The 20,688-nt window shown below is 40.2% G+C and overlaps 2 protein-coding genes across 2 annotated transcripts; one reads left to right on the top strand and one right to left on the bottom strand.

Moving 5' to 3' along the window:
- Positions 1-468: 468 nt before the first annotated feature.
- cfap57 (cilia and flagella associated protein 57) lies at positions 469-11,854 on the top strand. Its single transcript, XM_035152333.2, has 21 exons — positions 469-730; positions 1,599-1,912; positions 1,996-2,255; positions 3,392-3,566; positions 3,655-3,807; positions 4,806-4,945; positions 5,534-5,699; positions 5,814-5,927; positions 6,008-6,220; positions 6,474-6,647; positions 6,828-6,989; positions 7,371-7,526; positions 7,747-7,840; positions 7,929-8,119; positions 8,214-8,387; positions 8,495-8,653; positions 9,654-9,797; positions 9,960-10,076; positions 10,997-11,131; positions 11,282-11,425; positions 11,511-11,854. Exons 1-21 carry the CDS (start codon positions 574-576, stop codon positions 11,682-11,684), a joined length of 3,516 nt encoding a protein of 1,171 aa, XP_035008224.1. The 5' UTR covers positions 469-573; the 3' UTR covers positions 11,685-11,854.
- Positions 11,855-12,327: 473 nt separating this feature from the next.
- On the bottom strand, positions 12,328-19,745 carry nuf2 (UF2 component of NDC80 kinetochore complex). The gene is made up of 13 exons (XM_035148105.1): positions 19,525-19,745; positions 17,933-18,007; positions 17,644-17,720; positions 17,265-17,326; positions 17,052-17,149; positions 16,508-16,581; positions 15,523-15,616; positions 15,286-15,348; positions 14,995-15,132; positions 14,759-14,899; positions 13,134-13,309; positions 12,902-13,037; positions 12,328-12,815 (listed from the first exon to the last, which is right to left on the bottom strand). Exons 1-13 carry the CDS (start codon positions 19,645-19,647, stop codon positions 12,708-12,710), a joined length of 1,365 nt encoding a protein of 454 aa, XP_035003996.1. The 5' UTR covers positions 19,648-19,745; the 3' UTR covers positions 12,328-12,707.
- Between the last annotated feature and the right edge of the window lie 943 nt (positions 19,746-20,688).

Genomic DNA, 20,688 nt, shown 5'->3' with positions numbered 1-20,688 from the left:
ACATAACTTTTATTTTGTGAGTAGTATAGCTGTCAAATGAAGAGTCATATCTTAGTATGGAACAAAGTATAAAGTAGAAGTATTATATGATGATATTTGATAATACTCGAGTAATAACCACAGACCTTCAGTAAATACATTTTATATTTAATACCGACCAGAGGATCCTGGTCATTAGTTAGAGATCAGTGCTATCGATGATCGATGAAGAGTTGCGTCGCTAGGTAACCCCTGAAGTCCCGCGAGACTCAGCAGTGAGTAAGTAACAGGCATCACGAATCAGCAGGTACAAATAGTTATTAGTTACTTTAAGCTACAGTCTGTGGTGTAAATATAGAAGGAGTGAAATCTGTATATTCTGTAAACACACGTGGCAAACAGGTAGAGAGGAAACTTCAAACGAGTTCTCCGGCTCTCGCGGGATTTCCTGGGTTGCCTAGCGACGTGACGCTTTAGTCGCACCAGCATACCTGTGTTTACTTTGTGACTTTAACACTAAACTCGTGTGTTGGTGAAGCAGCCTTCAGAGCGTTTGTAGTTTTCTAATTCATCTCCGAGAAGTAAAGCTGACCCATGTCCGCTGTAGTTGCTCAGTCCCACTTCATCTTCGGTCTGCGGAGAGGGGTGGACAACAATGTGTGTTTCTTCGACGAGCAGACCGTGGTTTTCCCCTGTGGAAACAACTGTGTGTGCTACAACACGGTCCACAGACACCAGAGGTTCATTCCAGGTAGGCTCACCGAAGCTAAGCTAATGTTGTTTCCTGTTTACATCACTGAAAAAGACTGTGCACGTGTAAACCTCCTGAATTGACTGAATCTAGTTCAGGTAGTTCAAATAAAAGATCTCCTCGCTGGTGTGCACATGGATCCCACATCCAATAGGTTGATAGATGGAGGAATAGATGAATGGATGGATTTTCTGGATAATAATAAACATAACATAAATTAACTAAATAACACTGGTACATTACTAAAAAGAATAATTAAATATATATGAAGTTATTACATAAATCATGCATCCATTAATCAACAGAGCATCTGGAATCTTCATCAGGAACACACATTTCTCTCATATCACCACCAAACATTAGGGGCTATTAGGAACTAACATCAGAAACATAAAGTGAGTAAGGGTGTATCATAGATGGACATGATACAAAGGATAGAAAATACATTCTCTAAAATACAATCAAACTTACTGGTGCATGGTCTCAAATAAAGGGATTTTACTGGATTCACCCAGACCTTAAAGGTTCAGTGTGTAGAATTTAGTGACATCTAGTGGTGAAGTTGCATGTTGCAGCTGAATACCCCTCACCTCATCCTCTCCTTCCAAACAGGAAAGAGAACCTGTGGTAGCCTTCAGTTGTCATAAAAACTCAAAAGGTGTTTAGTTTGTCCAGTTTGGGCTACTGTAAAAAACATGGCGGCCTCCTTAGAGAGGACCCCCCCTGATGTAAATTTAAAGTATTTAAATATAAAGGCCCAGTCTAGGGTAAAGAAAACAACAATTAGCACAATTTAAATGAAACACACTAGTGAAAACATCACTAGGATTATTTTATATAAAATTGGTGTTTCTGTTTGTCTCTACAGGCTCAGAGAAAAGCCAGGGCATGCGTGCTTTGGCCATCAGTGCCAACCGGCGTTACCTGGCAGTGTCGGAGTGTGGCGAGAAGGCCACCATAACAGTGTTCGACCTGCAGCATGAGCAGGGCAGAAAGAGGAAGGTTCTGACTGCAGGGGATGTGCCTGTTCAAGAGTTTGTGTGCATGGCGTTCTCCCCTGATTCCAAGTATCTCATAGGCCAGACAGGCGGTCCGGAGTGGATGTTGATCTTCTGGCTGTGGGAAAAGCAGAAAGTCCTGGCCTCAGTGAAGACCAGCAACTCAAATAACCCAATCACCCAGGTGAGTCATTCACACTGGAGCAGAGCAGCCTCCATCTGATACTAACACGATATCAAACCATTTTATTGTGGCGTTTCCCTCAGGTCAGCTTCAACCCTTACAACAACATGCAGCTGTGTGTGAGCGGGACTGGTGTGTTCAAGCTGTTCCGCTACTCAGAGGGAGCCCTGAAGCAGAGCAGCTTCCCAAAGGTGGAGACCATCAACTTTCTGTGTCACACGTGGATGACAGCGGAGCGGGTGATTGCTGGGACGGACACGGGCAGGCTGCTGGTGTTTGAGTCTGGTGACCTGCGAAGAGAGATCAACACATCTTCCCAGGGTGTGCAGGAGCAGCCTGACAGGTCACGAGCTGGTCCACATTAACACAGTGTCAACATCTGTTCATCCACACATTCTTTTCTCATTGGTCACATACGCTGTAGGGTTATCTGTGTTAAGGTTTCCAGAGTCTGAATTTATGTAACTGATGTAACCAGTAGACTGATCTTAAGAAATCCCCAAAGCCAATGAAATGATCCTACTACCAACCAATGGCAGAATAGAGTCATGATTCTAATGAGTCAAACCCAACATAAGTAACTCATGCCAACTCAGGAGATAAAGAAGGTTGTCCACCTACCAAAAGGTTGGTGGTTTGATCCCCGGCTCCTCCATTCCATGTTCAGCAGTGTCCTTGAGCAAGGCACTGAACCCCAAATTGCCTACAACTACAGTGTGTGAGTGATGTGTGATAGAGAAAGTTCTCCACACAGAATGAATGTATCACTGTGTGTGTGAACGGGTGAATGACAAAACTGAAGTGTAAAGTGCTTTCAGTGGCCGTCAAGACTAGAAAGGAGCAATACAAACACAGACCATTTACTATTCTCATGGGCTCTAGCTTTTTGACTCTGATTTATCAATTCTGAAGTTTAAACGATATGTAACAAATGTATTCTTACATTAATTTACATTAAATCTATAATTGTATTTTAAATCAATCTGACACCAGCCAATCACTGTGGTGCTGCTGACCATTGGACAGAAAACTGATGATATCTGCTGTGTCTGTGAAGCACGGATTACTTTTGAGAAAGATTTACTTCAAATTGCTAATAATGACTTTCAGATTCATTCTTATTCTACCTCTGCTAACAAGTTATCTTATCTCTCATTGTTAGCTATAAACACAGTGAGCTTCTGTGTTGCACTGGCTGACATGTCTCTTCATTTCCATTATCACACATGTAGTTAATCTCGACTCAATCCCACTAACACCACCCTGCTGCTGTAAATACTCACCAGAGCACAAAATGAGTCTTAATGCCCTGCTGTAAATTGTCTCCAGCATTGTGAGGTTAGAGCACCAGAAAATAAATCCACCACTAATTTCACTTGCAATATTCCTTGCAATAAAGTGTTTGTTTAAAACTGCAGAGACCCGCTGTTAAGGGAAATGTAGAAGCTGCCTCTGATACATTTTATTCAAATTGTGCAGGCAAGTGGGGACGAGGATGATCAGAGATACTGACGTAGATGAGGCCTCGACTGTTTCTCGCATCACAGCCATCTTGTCCTATTCCAAGGGCTTTGTGTGCTCCATGGGTCCAGGCACTGTTTGTCTCTTTGAAAAGACAGAGGAGGACAGTTACAGGAAGAGCAGGGGGATAAAGGTAAGGGTTTATTCTCAGAGGCCACAGTGACACTGTAAGCTTTGTGTATGCCTCTAAGTGAGAGTGTGTGTGTTTGCTTGTCCTTCAGATTCTCCCAGACCCACACAGCAATGAGATGACCCAAGCTGACTGTCAGGAGATTGACACCATGTGCATCAGCCCAGCAGAGGAGACCCTGGCCATCAGCACAGACCAAGGACAGCTGTACAGCTTCGGTCTGTCCTCTGTGGACATCAACAAGGTAGCACTGTCACCTCCACCAGCTTCACCACTGACTATAGCGCTGCATTGATGGTGCTTCTCTAGTCATATCGACCTCTCAGAGCTCTTTACAGTACAAGTTACATTCACCCATTCATACAGCGCTAGAATATGCTGTGTCATTCACACACTGCAGCTGTAAGGGGCAATCTGGAGTTAAGTTTTCCACCCAAAACATTTTGGAATGCAGACTATAGCAGGGATCAAACCACCGAACCTCTGGTTTGTGGACGACCCGCTCTCTGAGCCACAGCCAGCTGAAGAGAGGGAATTGGAACAGCAAGAGTGCTAAAAGTAGCAGAAAACACAGGGTTGTCCAGCAAGAAACATTTGCCACAATGCAGTCTGATGTCATGTGCTAAGTGTCTGATAGTCATATGTCGTCTATACATCCTTGAATTATCCATTATCCATCCATCCATCATCTACCATTATCTATTCCACTTATCCTGTAATGATCAAGGCGGACATTATGTGAGATTTACTTGATAGAATAAACAGTTATATATACCTCACGGCTGTCAAGACAGAGGATAAAGCTTGATAAAACTTCTCAGTTTTGTAAAAGGCATTTTGTGACCTGGTGGCTGAAAAACCTCCAAACTATTTGAAATGCCTGCCGGGAACATATTTTCTCTTCTAACCGTACCTGAAGAATGACACTAACGTTAGTGCAGCATTTTTTATGGAAGTGCCATTTTACTTCAAGCAGCACTCACACAATCACAACGACCAACTCTTACCTCCTCTAACCACATTATCAGCCAAACACTAAAATAGTTGTAGTTGTTTATTACTCTTCCTGTAGTTTTTCTTAAAACCTTTAGTAAACTCACTTGTTTCCTAATATCATTGTGTTTCTTCATTCCTTTCAATTTTTTCTACCTTTGACTCCAGCTGACTTTCTTTGCCAACATTCCCTTTATTTGTTAATAACAGAGACCCTGAGATGTAAACTCTTTAACTTTGTCCTTTTAGGATGAAAGGGCTCATTTTGAGTTCCTGTCTCAGTCCTTCCACTCAAAGTCCATCACTGGTTTATCCGTCTGCCTGTGGAAGCCCCTCGCAGCCACCAGCTCTCTGGACCGCTCTGTCCGCATCTGGAACTACGAGACAAAGTAAAGAGACAGAATCACACCCAAGCACTTTGTTATTGTGTCTGTGTCAAGTGTTTATCCAATTTGTCCATTGTGGGTTACTGTATTTTGCATCGCTGTGTGGATGAGGCCCAACAATCAAACACTGCTGATATAAAAACAGGATCTAGCAAAGTGTCCCATCAAGCCCTGTGTTCAGTGAAATTTAACATGGTTTTTGCAGCGTTCACCAAATTATATTCAAGACCTGATTAGGCCCTTCTAAATACAATTCAATACCTTATTCAAAGTGATACTATTCAAAGAAATGTAGTTATTAATTACATGCACTTATAATTATATCTTATATTGTCAGTACCTCCTGAGAAGCAGCAGACAAGTAAATAATAAATCATTTGTTCATTTTAGTTTTTGCTAAAATCAACAGACTCCTGACAGTCCAAAGTTATGGTTAGGTCAGAAAAATATTCAGACCAAGACCTTTTGAATTAAATTCAACTGTAGGTGAATGAATTTTCGTACACAGAACCCATGTGACAGCAGACTCAGCCCCTCAGTATGACACAGTAAAGACATGCTTCACTGCTGCTGTCTGTGAATTGTCTGTAGAGTGTTGGAGCTGTACAAGGAGTTCCAGGAGGAGGCGTACAGCGTGGCTCTGCACCCCACTGGCCTCTTCATCCTGGTGGGCTTCTCAGACAAACTCAGGCTCATGAACCTGGTCATCGATGACATCCGCTCCTTCAAGGAGTTCACTGTGCGCAGCTGCAGAGAGGTGGGGTGTGTGTGTGTGTGTGTGTTGGGTGAATCTGAAGTGTCTTTTGGCGCAGCTACACAATGCTCTCTGAAGCTCTGACTGTCCCTCTCCCCTCCTCCCTCCACTCCTCAGTGTGCTTTCAGCCACGGTGGCCACATGTTTGCAGCGGTCAATGGAAATGTCATTCACATCTACTCCGTCACCTCTTTTGAGAATATCCTCAATCTGAAGGGTCACAATGGGAAGGTGAGTCAGGCGTGAGGATGTATTCCACAGCGGACATATGGTCATATTTCAAATGGACATCTTTTGATTTGTTCTGTCAGATCCGTGGCATTGAATGGAGCCTGGACGACAGCCGGCTGGTGTCATGTGGGATGGATGGTGCGGTGTATGAGTGGAACACACAAACTGGCAAGCGCGAGTCAGAGAGCGTCCTCAAGTCCTGCAGCTACACAGATGTGGCCTTCTCCTCAGACTGTAAGAGCATCCTGGCTGTGGGAAGCGACCTCATGCTCAAGGAGATCCAAGATTGTCAAGTAGGAACAGCCCACCAATGTGTCTCACGCTGAGTTTCCATAAATGATAGTGAGTGGAATAGTGCAGTTAGTTGAATACATCATTCATTTACTGTGCCAGTGCCTGTTCTAAACCTACCAGTTTGGAATGGGCTGTTTTCTTGTCAGATGAGAGCAGTGAGAAATAACTAAATTATAAAAAGTTGTGGCCTGTGAGGACTAAACATTGATTTTTTTTATAAATGTGCAGGATGATAATCTCTTGGCTCCACAGGTGCTGAGGGAGGTTCCTGCTGATGAGGTGGCTCACACAGCCGTCGCAGTGTCTCACTCTGGTCGGGTGGTCTTCACCGGGGCTGCCAGTGGAACCATCAGGGCCATTAAATACCCATTACCCATCCAGAAGGACTGGATCATGTACCAGGCTCACTGTGGCCCAGTTACCAAGGTGGGTCTAAATGCTTGGCATTACACTGTGTGGACGTGAACACACTGAACTGACTAAATCCATCACCACTGAACCTGATTTGAACAATGGGATGTTTTCAGCGCCAGAAATGTCAATGTCTCTGTCATGTCAACACCACATAACTCAGAAAGAGAGTCCACTAACCTTGTGCGTCCTCAGATGGTGATCACCTACGATGACCAGTTCCTGCTGACAGCGTCTGAAGACGGCTGTCTGTCCATGTGGAAGATCATTGATAAGGAGGGCCGAGGACTGAAGAGCAACAGGCAGATCGTCCACACCGAAGAGATTCTTGTCACCAAGTCAGACCTGGAGGAAAAGGTCTGTGTGTGTGTTTGCATCTCGTCATTTTGCCAGGACTACATCATCCAATACTTCCTAATGCTAGCTACAGTGTCTGAAAGTGCATCTCAACAGTCAGCATCCACATTATTATGTCAGTAGGATAATGTGCTGGTTTAGTATTTTAAATTTTCCCAGATTTGTGTTTTTGAATTGAAATCTTGTGTCAACATTCTAAAATTATTATTATTATTATCTTGTGTGTGTTTTGTAAATATATACTGTAATGTACAGGATAATCTTTTTTTAAATACAGCTCGATATGTGACTAAGAAACAGACAATAATCATATGTGATAATACTGTACAGTGACAATGACACAATCCTCCACTTCTGTGTTGGCATCGCTCCGTGTTGCAGACGCAGAATATGCTGGAGCTGAAGATGCGTCTGGAGGAGCTGCAGATGGAGAACGAGTACCAGCTCCGGCTGAAGGACATGAACTACAACGAGAAGATGAAGGAGATTTCTGACAAGTTTACGCAGCAAATAAAATCTCTGCAAACTGCACAACAGGTCTGCTGCACACGTACCACACAGATCTATTCCATACGCTACCCAGTCTGTGTAAAATCTTTCTTTCTACGTCACAATTCAAGGTCAAAATGACAAAAACCAACCATTCCTTGTATTTAATTACTTATGACTTCTTTAGATGCCTCTATTTAATCAGCACCTTTGTTTATAGAATGACTTCAGGCCTTTATTGTATCTTCATTATACACTGTCCCTATAGACCATGAAGACAGAGATGGAAAAAAAGGAGTGTGAGCACCAGGAGAGTTCTGCAGAGGTCACAGTGAAACATTCCAGAGAACTCAAGGATTTGGGTAAGAATCAGGGATCTGTGTCAGCACTATCCACAGCGTATCCTTCTTTCTACAAGGTTCATTCTGTCTGTCTGTCTTTGATACACAGAGACATCCTACAGCCAGAAGCTGATTGTGGAGCATGAGAGGCACCAGGATCTTCAGCATCAGTATCAGAGAATGAAGGAGGACTTCGAGATGCAGCGGAAGTCCGCAGAGGAGCATAAAATCCAAGCCCTGGAGGAGCTGACACAGTCATACGAGGCCAAGCTGCAGGAGAAGACTCAGCACCTGGCTCAGGTCAGGAGGAGAAGGAGGAAGTGGGGCAGAGCTTTGGTGGAGTCAGAACTTGTTCAGGGCTCTTTAATCTTGTCATGCTTTTATGTTTCTGCAGTATCAGGAGGAGGCAGAGCAGGAGATCTGTGGGTTTAAAGAGATCATAAAGCAGGTAGAGGAGGACGAGGAGAGGAAGATCCACGACATCCAAATCAAGTATGAGAAGAAGCTGCACACAGTAAAAGAGACCAACACTAATCTTAAGGGAGAAACTGGCATCATGGCTCAAAAGGTGACAAAAGGTCTTTCGATCATCATGGTATTGCTTTTCAATTCGTATGTTTTTTTGAAGAACATAATTTGTACTCATCTGTTGCTGTGTGTTTGCCTCTGGTTCAGTTCCACAGTCTTCAGAGGCAGATTGAGGACAGGGGCTCAGACATTAACAAGTTGAAGCAGGAGCGGCAGCGGCTGCTGGGTTTGATCCGCTCTCTGGAGAGTGACATCGAGGACCTGAAGAGACAGATCGCTGGACATGAAAAGACCAACCAGGACAAGGTGTTTTTTTTTCTAACCTACACAGACCTATATCTTGCTGGACTCCAAACTTTCCGTTCATACTTCCCTAGTTTAAACCCTGATTGTGAATCTACAGGTTTATTACAACTAATAACAAAACTAGGGTGGTACTTAAATGTATGAACTCACATTTAAACTCTCTAGATCCGGATTTTTGATTGGATCCGCATTCAATTTCAGACGCACATTAATATCAGTCCCCAAAATCAAGAACATGGTGAAAAATCAAACCAATATTTAGTAGATTCTTTCCTGATCCATACAACATCCTTCCACCAAATTCCATGTTAATGTGTCCAGGGATCTTTAATCTTGCTTACAAACAAACAAATAAATGGATAGGGGTGTAAACATAACCCCCTTGGCGGAGGTAATACGATTTAGGAAGAAACATATCAGTTAGATGTGTGGTTATATGGTTGTTTAGGTGTCTCCTAATAAGATATAATTGAATTGAAAGATGATGAAATATTGCACTTGCACATTACAACACCCTTAATTATGATTGGCAAGACACAGAAAAAAAACCTGATCAAATTCAAAGAAGCAGGAGCAGAAAATCCAAAGAATGACCCATGTCGTTCTTCAGAACCCCTGGATACTACACTTCCCACAATTCAACTTGGCTTCATAAATTGATAGTCTAGGCCAAGCTAATTATCGGGGTTATTCTCTCAGACTTGACAAAGCCCAGTCATTAGACATGTTACAGCCAATTTCAATGGCTCTGTAGTGCTTAATGCAGAAAATGTTCCCCTCAAAGTTGTAGGGATTCTTCTACTAAAAATCGAGAAAAGAAAAAAGTAAACTATTATATTCAGAACTGAGAGTGTGTACTTAAACATTCATAGTATGAAATATCAGGTCTTGTTTAAACTCTCCCGAGGACGACTTGTTTTCAGCCACTGACATTTGTGATCAAACAGATAAAGAATAGCTGCTTGTGCTGAAAACCCTCCACACGTTCATGTTCACGCAGGATAAGACGATCTCCGGCTTGAAGAAGAAGAACCAGGAACTGGAGAAGTTGAGGTTTGTTCTCGATTTCCAGTTGAGCGAGTTGAAGAAGCAGACCGAGCCTCAACAAGACGAGATCAGTGAGAAGAAGGAGAGGATCCGTCAGGTGAGTGTGTGTCTGAAAGAAGGCCCAGCCCTCTAGAGAAATACCAAGTTGAATGAAAAAAAAAAGAAAGCAGCTGTAACTGTGATAGTTTCCAGCTGTAGAAGCAGGTATGAAATGTCTGTGCAGGGTTGACAGTGATGTGTTGTTTCTGCTCTCTCACAGCTGCAGGAGGAGCTGGTGCAAACTGACCAGAGCAACACTCAGCTGAAACTCACTGTCTCGGACCTGAAGCTCAAACTGAGGACCAGAGACAAGGAGATGCAGAAGGAGATGCAGAAAGTCAGGACACACACTGCACTCTCACAGACCTAACACTGCAGCAACGTTTCAGTTTTACTATTTGTTTTTAATCGACCAGGAATTTATTGATGGGGCAGTGATTGTCTCCTTTCCCGAAAAGCAGACGTGAGGCGGATGTTCATGTTGAAAAGATGTTGTTGAATTTAAAGGTTTACTCTATAACACTGAATATAAGAGACGGTGCTGCTCTGTGCCACTGTCATTGGATCTTATGACTCCAAATGATGTGTCTTAAGGTGTTTGAAGGAAGGGAATTATTTGTAATGATCCATTTATAAAACCCGAAACACATTCAGCTGCTGTGTTACTCTTTACTGTATGAAGTATAGATGGAGATTTTTCTATTCTTTCTTAAAAACTACAATGGCAGTAGAGTGCATACCTCCGTCAACAGTCGCCTTGATTTCAATCAAGCTGCACCAAATTACACACTCATGGATATCAGTTACCTAAAAAGTAGAAATGCTTCATGGAAATCTGTTGTTTTTGTGTAGTCTTGCTTACAAACAACCAAACCAACAAACAAATGGATAGGGTGAAAACATAACCACCTATGTGGAGGTATAAACAATTCAGCTATTTAATATTCCTCCCTTTTCAGACTTTTTTTAAAGAATGAAATTCCCTTTTTTGGGCTTCCACTGTCACTGTAACCCATGAAGAGGACATTGTAATTAACAGACTGTAACTGTAGAGGAACTCTACCACACTCCTTACTCACACTTCTGAGGCCTTATACCAGCTTTACTTCTTGTTGGAATTCATGTATGTACAAATCAAGGACTGTGGATTTAGTTTTAATGCCTGTATGGCAAGATAGACTTAAAAAAACAAAACATTGTATTTAACATTATCTTATTTTTTAGAATTAAACAGTTTAACATCTGATCTGTGTCCAGCTGAAAGATCTGGAGATACACCTGCAGCGGCTCAAGTCAGACCTCCATAACTGTGTTGGCTTCATCCAAGACCCGAGGAAACTGAAGGAGAGCGTGCAGATGATCTACACTCGCTACGTACCGCAGACTGAAGGGGTGAGCACTTCATGCAGCAGTTCTCTTCCAGGGCTGGGTGCAGGATTTCATTCTAGTGGGAACAATTCTTCTTCTTCTTGTCGGCTCTACAGTCTCACATACACTGTAAGAAAGGCAGGGAATAAGCAAACCATGTGCATTGTTTCCCAGGTGGAGAAAAGCGGCGTGGACCAAGATGTTCAGAGGGCGTTCGGTCGCCAGCGCGATCACCAGGAGAAGACCGTTAATAGTCTCAAGATGAGGTCTGCTAAATCTGCTGAGGAACATGAGGAAATCTACTTCAGGATCATGAAGGTGAGTAATGACACTGATGGTAGAAGTAAAGGATCTAATCATGGTGGATGAATGTTTTTTTTAACAGTAATTGTCGTCCCTGCAGGAGAATGTTTCTCTCATTACTGAAATCAACGAACTGCGCAAGGAGTTGTGTTTGGTGAGGACTCAGGTTAAAGATTACAAAGCTCAGCTGACCTCGTACAAGAGGTCCCACCAGTTACGTCCCAACTCAGGGGAAGGACCCAAAAAGGAGCCCAAACATGAGGACGTCAGTTAACTGACTTTCCTCAACCACCTCCTCCATCTGCAGTAAACTCCAGAGATGAATACTGAGGATTTCTGGAAGGATTTGAAAAGGGCTACAAGCTTTTTTTTTAAACGTTAGTGCTGAAGATATTTGTATTACAATTATGGTTGAACATTTTATATAAATTGAACATGTACTGTCTCTAGGTCAAGATAAAATAAAATGTTGTCTTCTGTTTGTGCTGTGGATTCATTACATTTATTCAGATTCACTTTCATTACTACTCAACAGATCATTTGTGCTCCAGCCAACTGTCATGGATTTATAGCTATGGTTACATTTTTTCAGGGGGTATATAAAGTGTGTGTATGTAATGTAATGTAAAGATATTTCAGTAAATGAAACATTTTAACATTTACATTTTAACAGTAATTAAAACTGATGTAAAAACTCATATTCCAAATTAAATTATGTATGAGCTCCTTGATACTGGAATTTCCCCATGAGATGAATAAAGTATCATCTTACTATTTATCAAATTTTAGAGCATGTAAATACATTTTTTATAAATGAATACAAATTAAATCTTGACACTCAATTGTATCAATATTTTCTTCCATCAACCACTTTAGAAACAGTAGGATTGTGCAAACACATTTAAAAAAACAGCAAGTTTGGTTTTAGGGTTTTTATTCTTTTGTTTTTTATGTGAAACATTTTAAATGTTACATCGTTTCACCTTGAAAGAAAGTTTGGTTATGAGTGATAATATGTACAATACTTCAGATGAACAAACCCAAGACCACACTAGTGCAACAACGTCAACACAGGTCAAGTGTCTTGCAAATCTTCAATATAAGACGTTTTAGGTTATACGTGGAATTCATTAGCTAATGAAAAGAAAAGATGACCGGGATTATGTTCAGTAAAAAACTCTATTTTAACATTTTAAATAGTAATAGTCAAAAAGGCAACAAAATGTGGGCACAGTAAAAACATGACAAAGAAGAAGTAACACAGTAATACAAATAATGAAAATGAAAAATGAATCATCTAAAAGTTTGTAGAAATCTTGATGAAATCTTGTTTCAGGTCCACGACCTGCATCTCGATTCTTTTGTGTAAATCATCCATTGACGCTGACAAGGCGTCATACAGAGCCTGGACAGAGAGAAAGGGAACATGTTAGCCTGAGGCCATGACAGAAGAAAGATGCACAGTGAAGCAAACTGTCGTCCTGAGTGCACCTGAGCTTTCTCCGTCTCTTTGCTGCACACGTCTCTCAGACTCTGGATCTTGGTCTTCAGCTGTAGCGTCTCTCTGGTGATCTCTTGGATTTTGTCGGCCATATCCTCGCGCTTCTGATGGATTTGGTTACATTGCCTGGTGAACAGGTAGGTTTAGGTTTTTTAATACTTTATTTAACAGAGCAGGGTTCTAAATTTTTTTTTATTGACTATTGTGTCGAAATTGTGTTACCCCAGAATTTCTTGAACGTGATTCTCCTTCATCTCTTTCTTCATCTGTCTCCGGATGTTCTGCTTGGACTCTTTGTCCAGCTTCATGGCCTGAGCTCTCTTCACCTGGGCCTCCTCCACACACAGGTTCTTTATCTCCTTCTGCTTCTTCTCATACTGAGCAGTCAGCTCCTGGTACTGCACAAGCACACAGATGCAAAACAGAATCATGTCAACTGGAAACATGCATTCACACTGGATAAATTACAAGGACAAATGCTTTAGATAAAGTTAACTCTTCAGTGGAGTGTGGTGTGGTGAGTGAGCTGATAGCTAAGAAGCTGAAACTTCATTCAGAAGGAGAATTGGTGAAAGAGCCTTATTGCTGCTGTTGAGCTGATAGAACCAATAAAGGTCACATTGTTGGTCTTGAAGATCTGCCATAGAGCAGATTACTGATACAAGAAATATTTAAAAAATCACTGAAGGAACCAGCAAGACAGTTTATTTTCTCTAAAGTTTGATACAGGGAGAAATTACTGTCTTTACAAGCCATGTATGGTACGGCCAAAAGTAAAGCTCTGTTTGAGCAAGCTGTTGGCTAAAACCAGCTGTAAGTAGCTTCATAATCATCATCATCATCACCACTACCATCTGACATCAGATGACTTACCAAAGCGGAACTCTAAACAGCGTCATTTATTTCATGTTTTTAGCCTAAATGTCCTCGCTACCGCGCATCCCTTGCGTACCCTTGGGCGACAGCTTGTGTGGAGCGTGTGTGGTGTGTCTGTGTGCGAACGTGAGCCCGGCTCCAGAGGATGGTGTAAATGACCTTGTTTCTAGTCCAATATGAATGTCGGGGCTTGCGGACACTTGGATGACACCACAGGTGCAGTATGGAGGCTTGTTGTGTTGGTTTTTTTTCGTTTTTTTACATTTGAAGAAGTGGTAACCAATTACTTTAATTGTATTGGATTTGGCTGCAACACTGTTCACCCCTGAAACTCCAAAAGTGTTTTGAGGACTCAAACACTGAATAAATTAAAAAGGACTGTTCCCCCAGTGAAGACCCGCCCCATTGCTGCTGTGACTCGATAAGGGAATATTCATTTTTCAGTGAACTATCCCTTTAATATTGGTGATATACTGCTAATACACAAACCTTACTTTTACAACATATATCTAATGTTCTGCCCAGGGGCTCGGGCTTTTTAACACCAAGAATCTCAGCTGAAGAATTAAATTCAGACCCTGTTGTTTTGCTTTTAACAAAGGTAAAAGTTCCTGAGTTCCTAAAATTGCTCCTGGGCCCATGAGTAGAAACAGGCACAATGTTGCTCTGAACTTTATCTAGAACCAAAGATTAATTTACATGCAGCTTTCACTCATGCACAATAACTTTAAGTGCACAAAGTTGATTATGGATCCGGTTCATTTCTCTGCTGCTGTTCCCACTATTTCAAAAAAGAGTCTACTGAAAATGTTTACATTGTGTTTGAACAGACTTCTATATTTATTTTTGATGCTTCAACAGATTATAAGTGACATTTTCTCCTCCATGATGTATTTGCTGATGGTGAAATAGTTTCTCATCAAGTGTTTTTTTGCAAATTGGATATAAATACAGAACTCTTGTACACATACCATCTCCTGTCTCTGCTTGGCGTTGTTCATGCTGCTCTCCAGGTCCTGCAGCAGGTTGTACATCTGCTGGATCTCAGCCTCAGTGTGAGTCACAGTCTGCACCATGTTCTGCAGCTCCACCACTCGCTCATCCGTTTCTGTCTGAAATCATAACATCACACACTCATCACTCCTGGTTACACGTGTCAGTCTGACCTCATTTCAACACTGATCTCCCAGGTTTCTCTCTCACTTACAATGGAGTTCTTGATGTTCTTGACGTTCTCCCTCATCCTCTCCATCTGAGTCTTCAGCTCCTCAGGAGACTCCACGATCTGAGACTTGAGTTTGCCGATGTCTTCTTTCAGGTTGCTGACGTCCACTTTCATATGGGCCTGTCTCACACACACAGACACACACCTCTTTAATAGAAGGCCTCTGCTCTTACTGTATGTTGGTATATTTTTGCTATCTCTCTGAGGAGGTTTTGGGACACCACCCCAAATTCATATTGTGAATTGTTTCATATTTAAGCCACAGTCACATACCAGTTTCTGAGACTTCTCTGCGATTTTGGTTTTCCACTCAGCGATGCAGTCGTTTTTAACATTCTGAAAGAAAATGAGTTGATTTCACTTTGACTTCACAGCTCACACAGCAAAGGGCTATACTATATATATATATATATATATATATATATATATATATATACATACACATACTAGAACAGCTTTATTTATGTAACTTCAATTATGTATTTTTCTGACTGTTTCATCAACACCTACCACTTCCTGGCATTCATGCATGGTGGTGGCCTGAAGTTCAGACACAGCGGCCGCCAGCTCGTCTGCCTCGGCCTGCTGCTCCGGTGGGATGGTGCTGAACAAGGACAAAGTAAATATGTACAAATCTCACTGCAAAGTGAAATACGACTTTCATCCTTCATGTCAGTGTAGGAGACGTACTCATATTCTTAATTCTTGGGATAATGTTAACATATTTATCAATAAATAATCATTCAAGACAAAATCTGTCAAATTGTTTTTTGCAAAATAAATAAAAACAATTACTTTGATTTTAATGCTTTGACTAACAATCTGTTTTTCATGCTAAATGTCAAACATTTCCATGTTGCAGCTTCTCAAAGGAGAGAATTAGCTGTTTCTGTTTGTGATGAATGAGTCGTTAAGTGGCCTCTAATTCAGGACATTGTGACAGACATTTTACACATTTTAGTAGAAATGATTCAATAAGAAAATAATGAATAATAAATCTATAATGAAACTCACTTTCGGTGCCATGCCTAATTATTTTCATTGTTACTAAATCTCTAATATTTTTTCTACACACTGCATGTTTAATCTATGAGTAAAACGTGTCCACTGACAGTTCAGGGTGGTGTCTTCAAATTTGCTTCTTTTGTCCAGCAACTGTCAAAGTTCCCAAAATATCATATTGAAGGAAAATATGAAACTGAACTGAACTGGAGCATTTTCTTATTAAATTACTTACAAGATTAATTAATTATCAAAATGGGTTGCAGATGACTATTTTATTGATCAATGGATTGCTTAAACAGTTTGACACCATCTGTAAAATAAGAGTAGTTTTTTGGGGTTATCAATAAATAAATGAAAATAAAGAACATGATCAGAAGATAACAAATCTTCAACTATGTCCTCCCTCTCTGAAGCTAAATGAGACCTTTTTGGCGTCACCTTAACAAAGATAGTTTTATAGTCATATAGAAACTAAACGACAAGGACTTACGTCAGCATCTCGATCTTTTTCTCTGCTTCTCGATTGCTTCTGATGTAAGTCTGCAGTCTGTCCATGTCTGCCCTCTGACAACAGAGACATGAACTGTTACAACATGTGAAACTCTAAACACACAGCAGGGTAATGGTTACTAACTTGTCAGTAGCAAGATAAAGAAGATTGGTGTCGAAAAAATGTCCTTATCAAGAAATATGGTGACTGAAGTGCCCGTTATTTAAAAAAAGATTAAGATTAAAACATGATTTCAGTCAAGAGATTTATCTACAATTATAGTCCTAATTCTGTATGAATCATTAATCACATCACAACTATTTACCAGGATATTTCCAATTAATGTACGTATTTTGATTTTATCTTGGTAAGTCACCCCAAACTGCGATCAGTGGAATAGGGTTTACAGGACTGTGTTTTGCTTCAACAGTGTATATGTGTGGGAACCTTTAAACAGTTTACTCTTGAGATACTATATCACTGGTGGGGGTTAGCAATAGGCTACAAGCTAGCCTTCATCCCCTTTCGGACCAGTGTAACATACAAATTTGGCCTGCTTCTCCAAGACCAAGTCCATCCTCTGCTTCCTGAAGTGAAGGAAGTTCATGATTGCACTAAGAACTGTCAGAGTCTTCTGTTTCTCTGGAAAGGAACAGAAAGCCCATTGTCAGAGGACTGGTTACAAGTGCATGTGCAGTAGCCAGTGTCATATGTGGGGATTTTTTTGTCATAGATGAAATAAGAAACATGTTCTTACTTGGGGCTAGAAGGTCATTCAGTGAAAAATCATACACCAGGCACATGGGCAGAAACTGCCGCCTAAAAAGATTTACAAATGAAATTACAACACATTTGAAATAACACACTTGTAATAACAGTACCACTGTATAATACTTGAAAGCCTTTTCTGATTAGAAAAGTGTTTGTATTAATTGATGAATAAGCAGCCATATAGAAAAGTAAGTAATGTAGTAAATTGAGGACGTGATAAATTGAGATTCATCGAGCATCAAATCATTGACAGGTGAATAACAATTGAATCGAATTATGAGGCTTGTGAAGATTCACATAAACCCACTACAGACTGGTGCACACTGTGGACCTGTATATGCAGGAGATATGGTAAGAAAACTCACATGCGCATGTAGACGCTCATGATAGCAGTTGCTCCCTCATGATAAACTGGATACTGAATGTTCTCCAGAAGTGGAACCTGTTGGAAAACAAAAAACAAATCAAATGCAAAGCAAAATGCAGATGTATGAGGTGATGACACTGTGACATTCACTACATCATATCTTATACAAATGTCAGGTGGTGAAAGTGACATTTATAGTATGGGAATAGACGAGACTGCCTGGTATAAAGTTGAAGTGAAGAGCTCTTTCGTAAAGTGCTACATGATCAATAAGGAGCGGCTCTTACCATGGAGTGACACTCGGGTCTGAAACGATACAGGAGATGCAGCACTCTCATGTACAGTGTTTGAACGGCCTCTGGCTGTAAGAGAGAATAACATGTTTTATTAATAGTTTATATGTTTATAGATTATATGTTATGGATGATGACTGCAAACCAAACAGCATCTCCAACACAACAACCTGATGATGTGCAGCCACATAAATATTCAGAGTCCGTTTGACAACCAGTCTCAAAGGTGTAAACGTGATGAAAGGACGTTTTCGGTTCTTTTCCTCACATTTAATTTGAAAGACATTGCTTTTTGTAATACTTCCAGTCCCTCCTGTTTATACTGGTTGAGTAATGATCCATTTGTAACGAGATCCCAGTGTAAGGTATGAGGGACAAAATCCTGAGTCATTATTCTGTGGAAAATCATCTGTCTGAATTTGGGGTGCAGCTATCTAATATTTTCTTTGATCAGTTCATCTGCAGATTGCTCTCTCTCTCTCAATAACATGTTTTGTTGATAAAATGTTGCACAGCCTGAGCGGATGAATCACATGTTTTTCTGTTTATTCAACCAACAGTCTAAAAGTAGAGAATTAGTCTGCAGCTATTTCAATAACAGATTTCTTCAGTCATTTCTTTAGCAAAGATTCAGAACATACAGATTTAATTTTCTCATGTGTAAAGATTTGATGCCTTTTTATTGTTAAACTTGATTCTAAAATGGATAGTTTGAGGTTTTGGACAGTAATTTTTTGGGGTGGGTATCCTCCAAAGTTATAGGCCATTTCATATAATATTCCTTCCTAGACTAATTTCTATCTGCGACAGGTGTTATAGAATGTACAAGACTTCAAAACATAAAATCACAGAATGCAGACACCTACAAACACAATACAATTACTCCCTTTTCTTTACTGTAAGAATATGGTAACGTGTTGATTTGTCCTGCATTCCAGTGTTATTGCTGTGTTCAGTGACTAATTTTGAGTTGGGTACGTGTATGGTGAACTAACATAGAGTCACCATCGTCGTGATTTACTGTAATACAGTGGCTCATATTATCCATGTTCACAGTCTGACAGCATTATTTGATTTTTTATCTTTAAATTAGATTTCTTATTTTTAAATTTGAGTTATATATATATATATATATATATATATATGTGCTTCATCACATTGTGAATACATATATGTAGTCACTTAACTTGCTGAATGATAAATTATTTTCATTTTCACTCCAAAATGAGATCTATTGCAATTTTTGTTTCAAATGTAATAATTAAATAAACTAAAAACCTTTGAAAGACCTTTGTACTTTCATGCTATTCTCTCATAAAAATATGATCTTGCACATCTTGGTCTTTATCGATAACCCAAACAATGGAAACTGAACAATATTTTGAATGGGGTCAGCCTCTATTCACAATGTAACATGTCTGGGTTTAAATTAACCTCTTACTTTGTGTTGATAAAGCGAGTCTTTGCTCAGGCACTTAAACTTACAGCACGCTGTGTAGATAGTGAGTGATGTGAACCGTTCAGCTGTTTACCACTGAAGGCTCCTGGTGTGACAGCAGGGACACAAACCAGCGGACGGACGTTACCTTCGGAGCAGGAGTCAGGTCGGTCTTCGTGAAGTGTTTCGCTTCTTGACCGGTGAGAACCTCTGTTCGGTAAAAGTTCACTATCGCATCCGGCGTGTAGACGGGGAACGTGTTTTCAGCCATGGCCGCACCGTCGAACACAAAAAGCAAAACACACAAAACTCTTTCGACCTCAACAGTCAAACAAAATTGGCGCCTTGAAAATACTTCCTTGTTGATTCGTAAACGGCGCGTCTGATTGGTCAATTGGTTCTTCTTCTTTTTTGAGTGACATAATACATTACTCGCCAGCGCCCCCTGTCGTGCGGATAATGCAAGCAATAATACTTGCCCAAAAGAGAGAAAAATTATAATCAGAGTATTAACATTTACAATCCTAAAAACTACCTTATGTATATATACGTAAGAACGAGAAAAATACATAGATACATAATACAAATACATATATACATGAACGAAATGCATGCATATCTATTTTGGTCTTTTATCTCTAATATAATTTTTATCATAATTATTCAACTACTTCCTTTTGTATTGCAACCATTTGTTTTCTTGTTTTGCATTAGTTTGTAATTTATGTTGAAAAGTGCTCTATAGATACATTTATTCTTATAAATAAAGTCGGGTAAAGTTCCTCCTGGTCAATTTTGTAAAAAAACTATAAACACATTTCCCATTAAAACAAAAAATAATGAAATTTATGGATGTTACAGAAACAGACAGATGCTTCAAATAAAAACCTCTCTCCTGCATTTCCAGAACAAATTAGATCAAATCTCAGAGGTAACAATCACAATCTGTTTGTAAGTAAGTGGCATAATTGGAGAAAATCTTTGAACTTTGAGTCATATATTTTGATTACCACATCCTTTTCCAGAAAATATTGTAACAAAAACCTTGAGGATTCAACAAAATTGGAAGAGTTCAAGAATTACTCTGATGTTCTTTTAATGGTGCATAGAAACGCATATTTAAGTTGAGTCATCTGGCTACAGTGGCTTCATTCACTGCATTCTTAAAAAATATATAAAGAGAGTAGATCCTTGATATAAAAGTCCATCTGAGACGGATTTGGTCTGAAAACATAATGAAAACGATGCAGAGAGGATGACAGCAATGTATGTACTTTTGTACTTTTCAACTATTGATTCATATTTATTCATT

Source organism: Hippoglossus stenolepis, chromosome 3, assembly GCF_022539355.2.
Source record: "Hippoglossus stenolepis isolate QCI-W04-F060 chromosome 3, HSTE1.2, whole genome shotgun sequence".
NCBI classification, from domain to species: Eukaryota; Metazoa; Chordata; class Actinopteri; order Pleuronectiformes; family Pleuronectidae; genus Hippoglossus; species Hippoglossus stenolepis.
The sequence above is the reverse complement of the archived record's forward strand: the minus strand, read 5'-3'. Positions and strand labels throughout refer to the sequence as shown.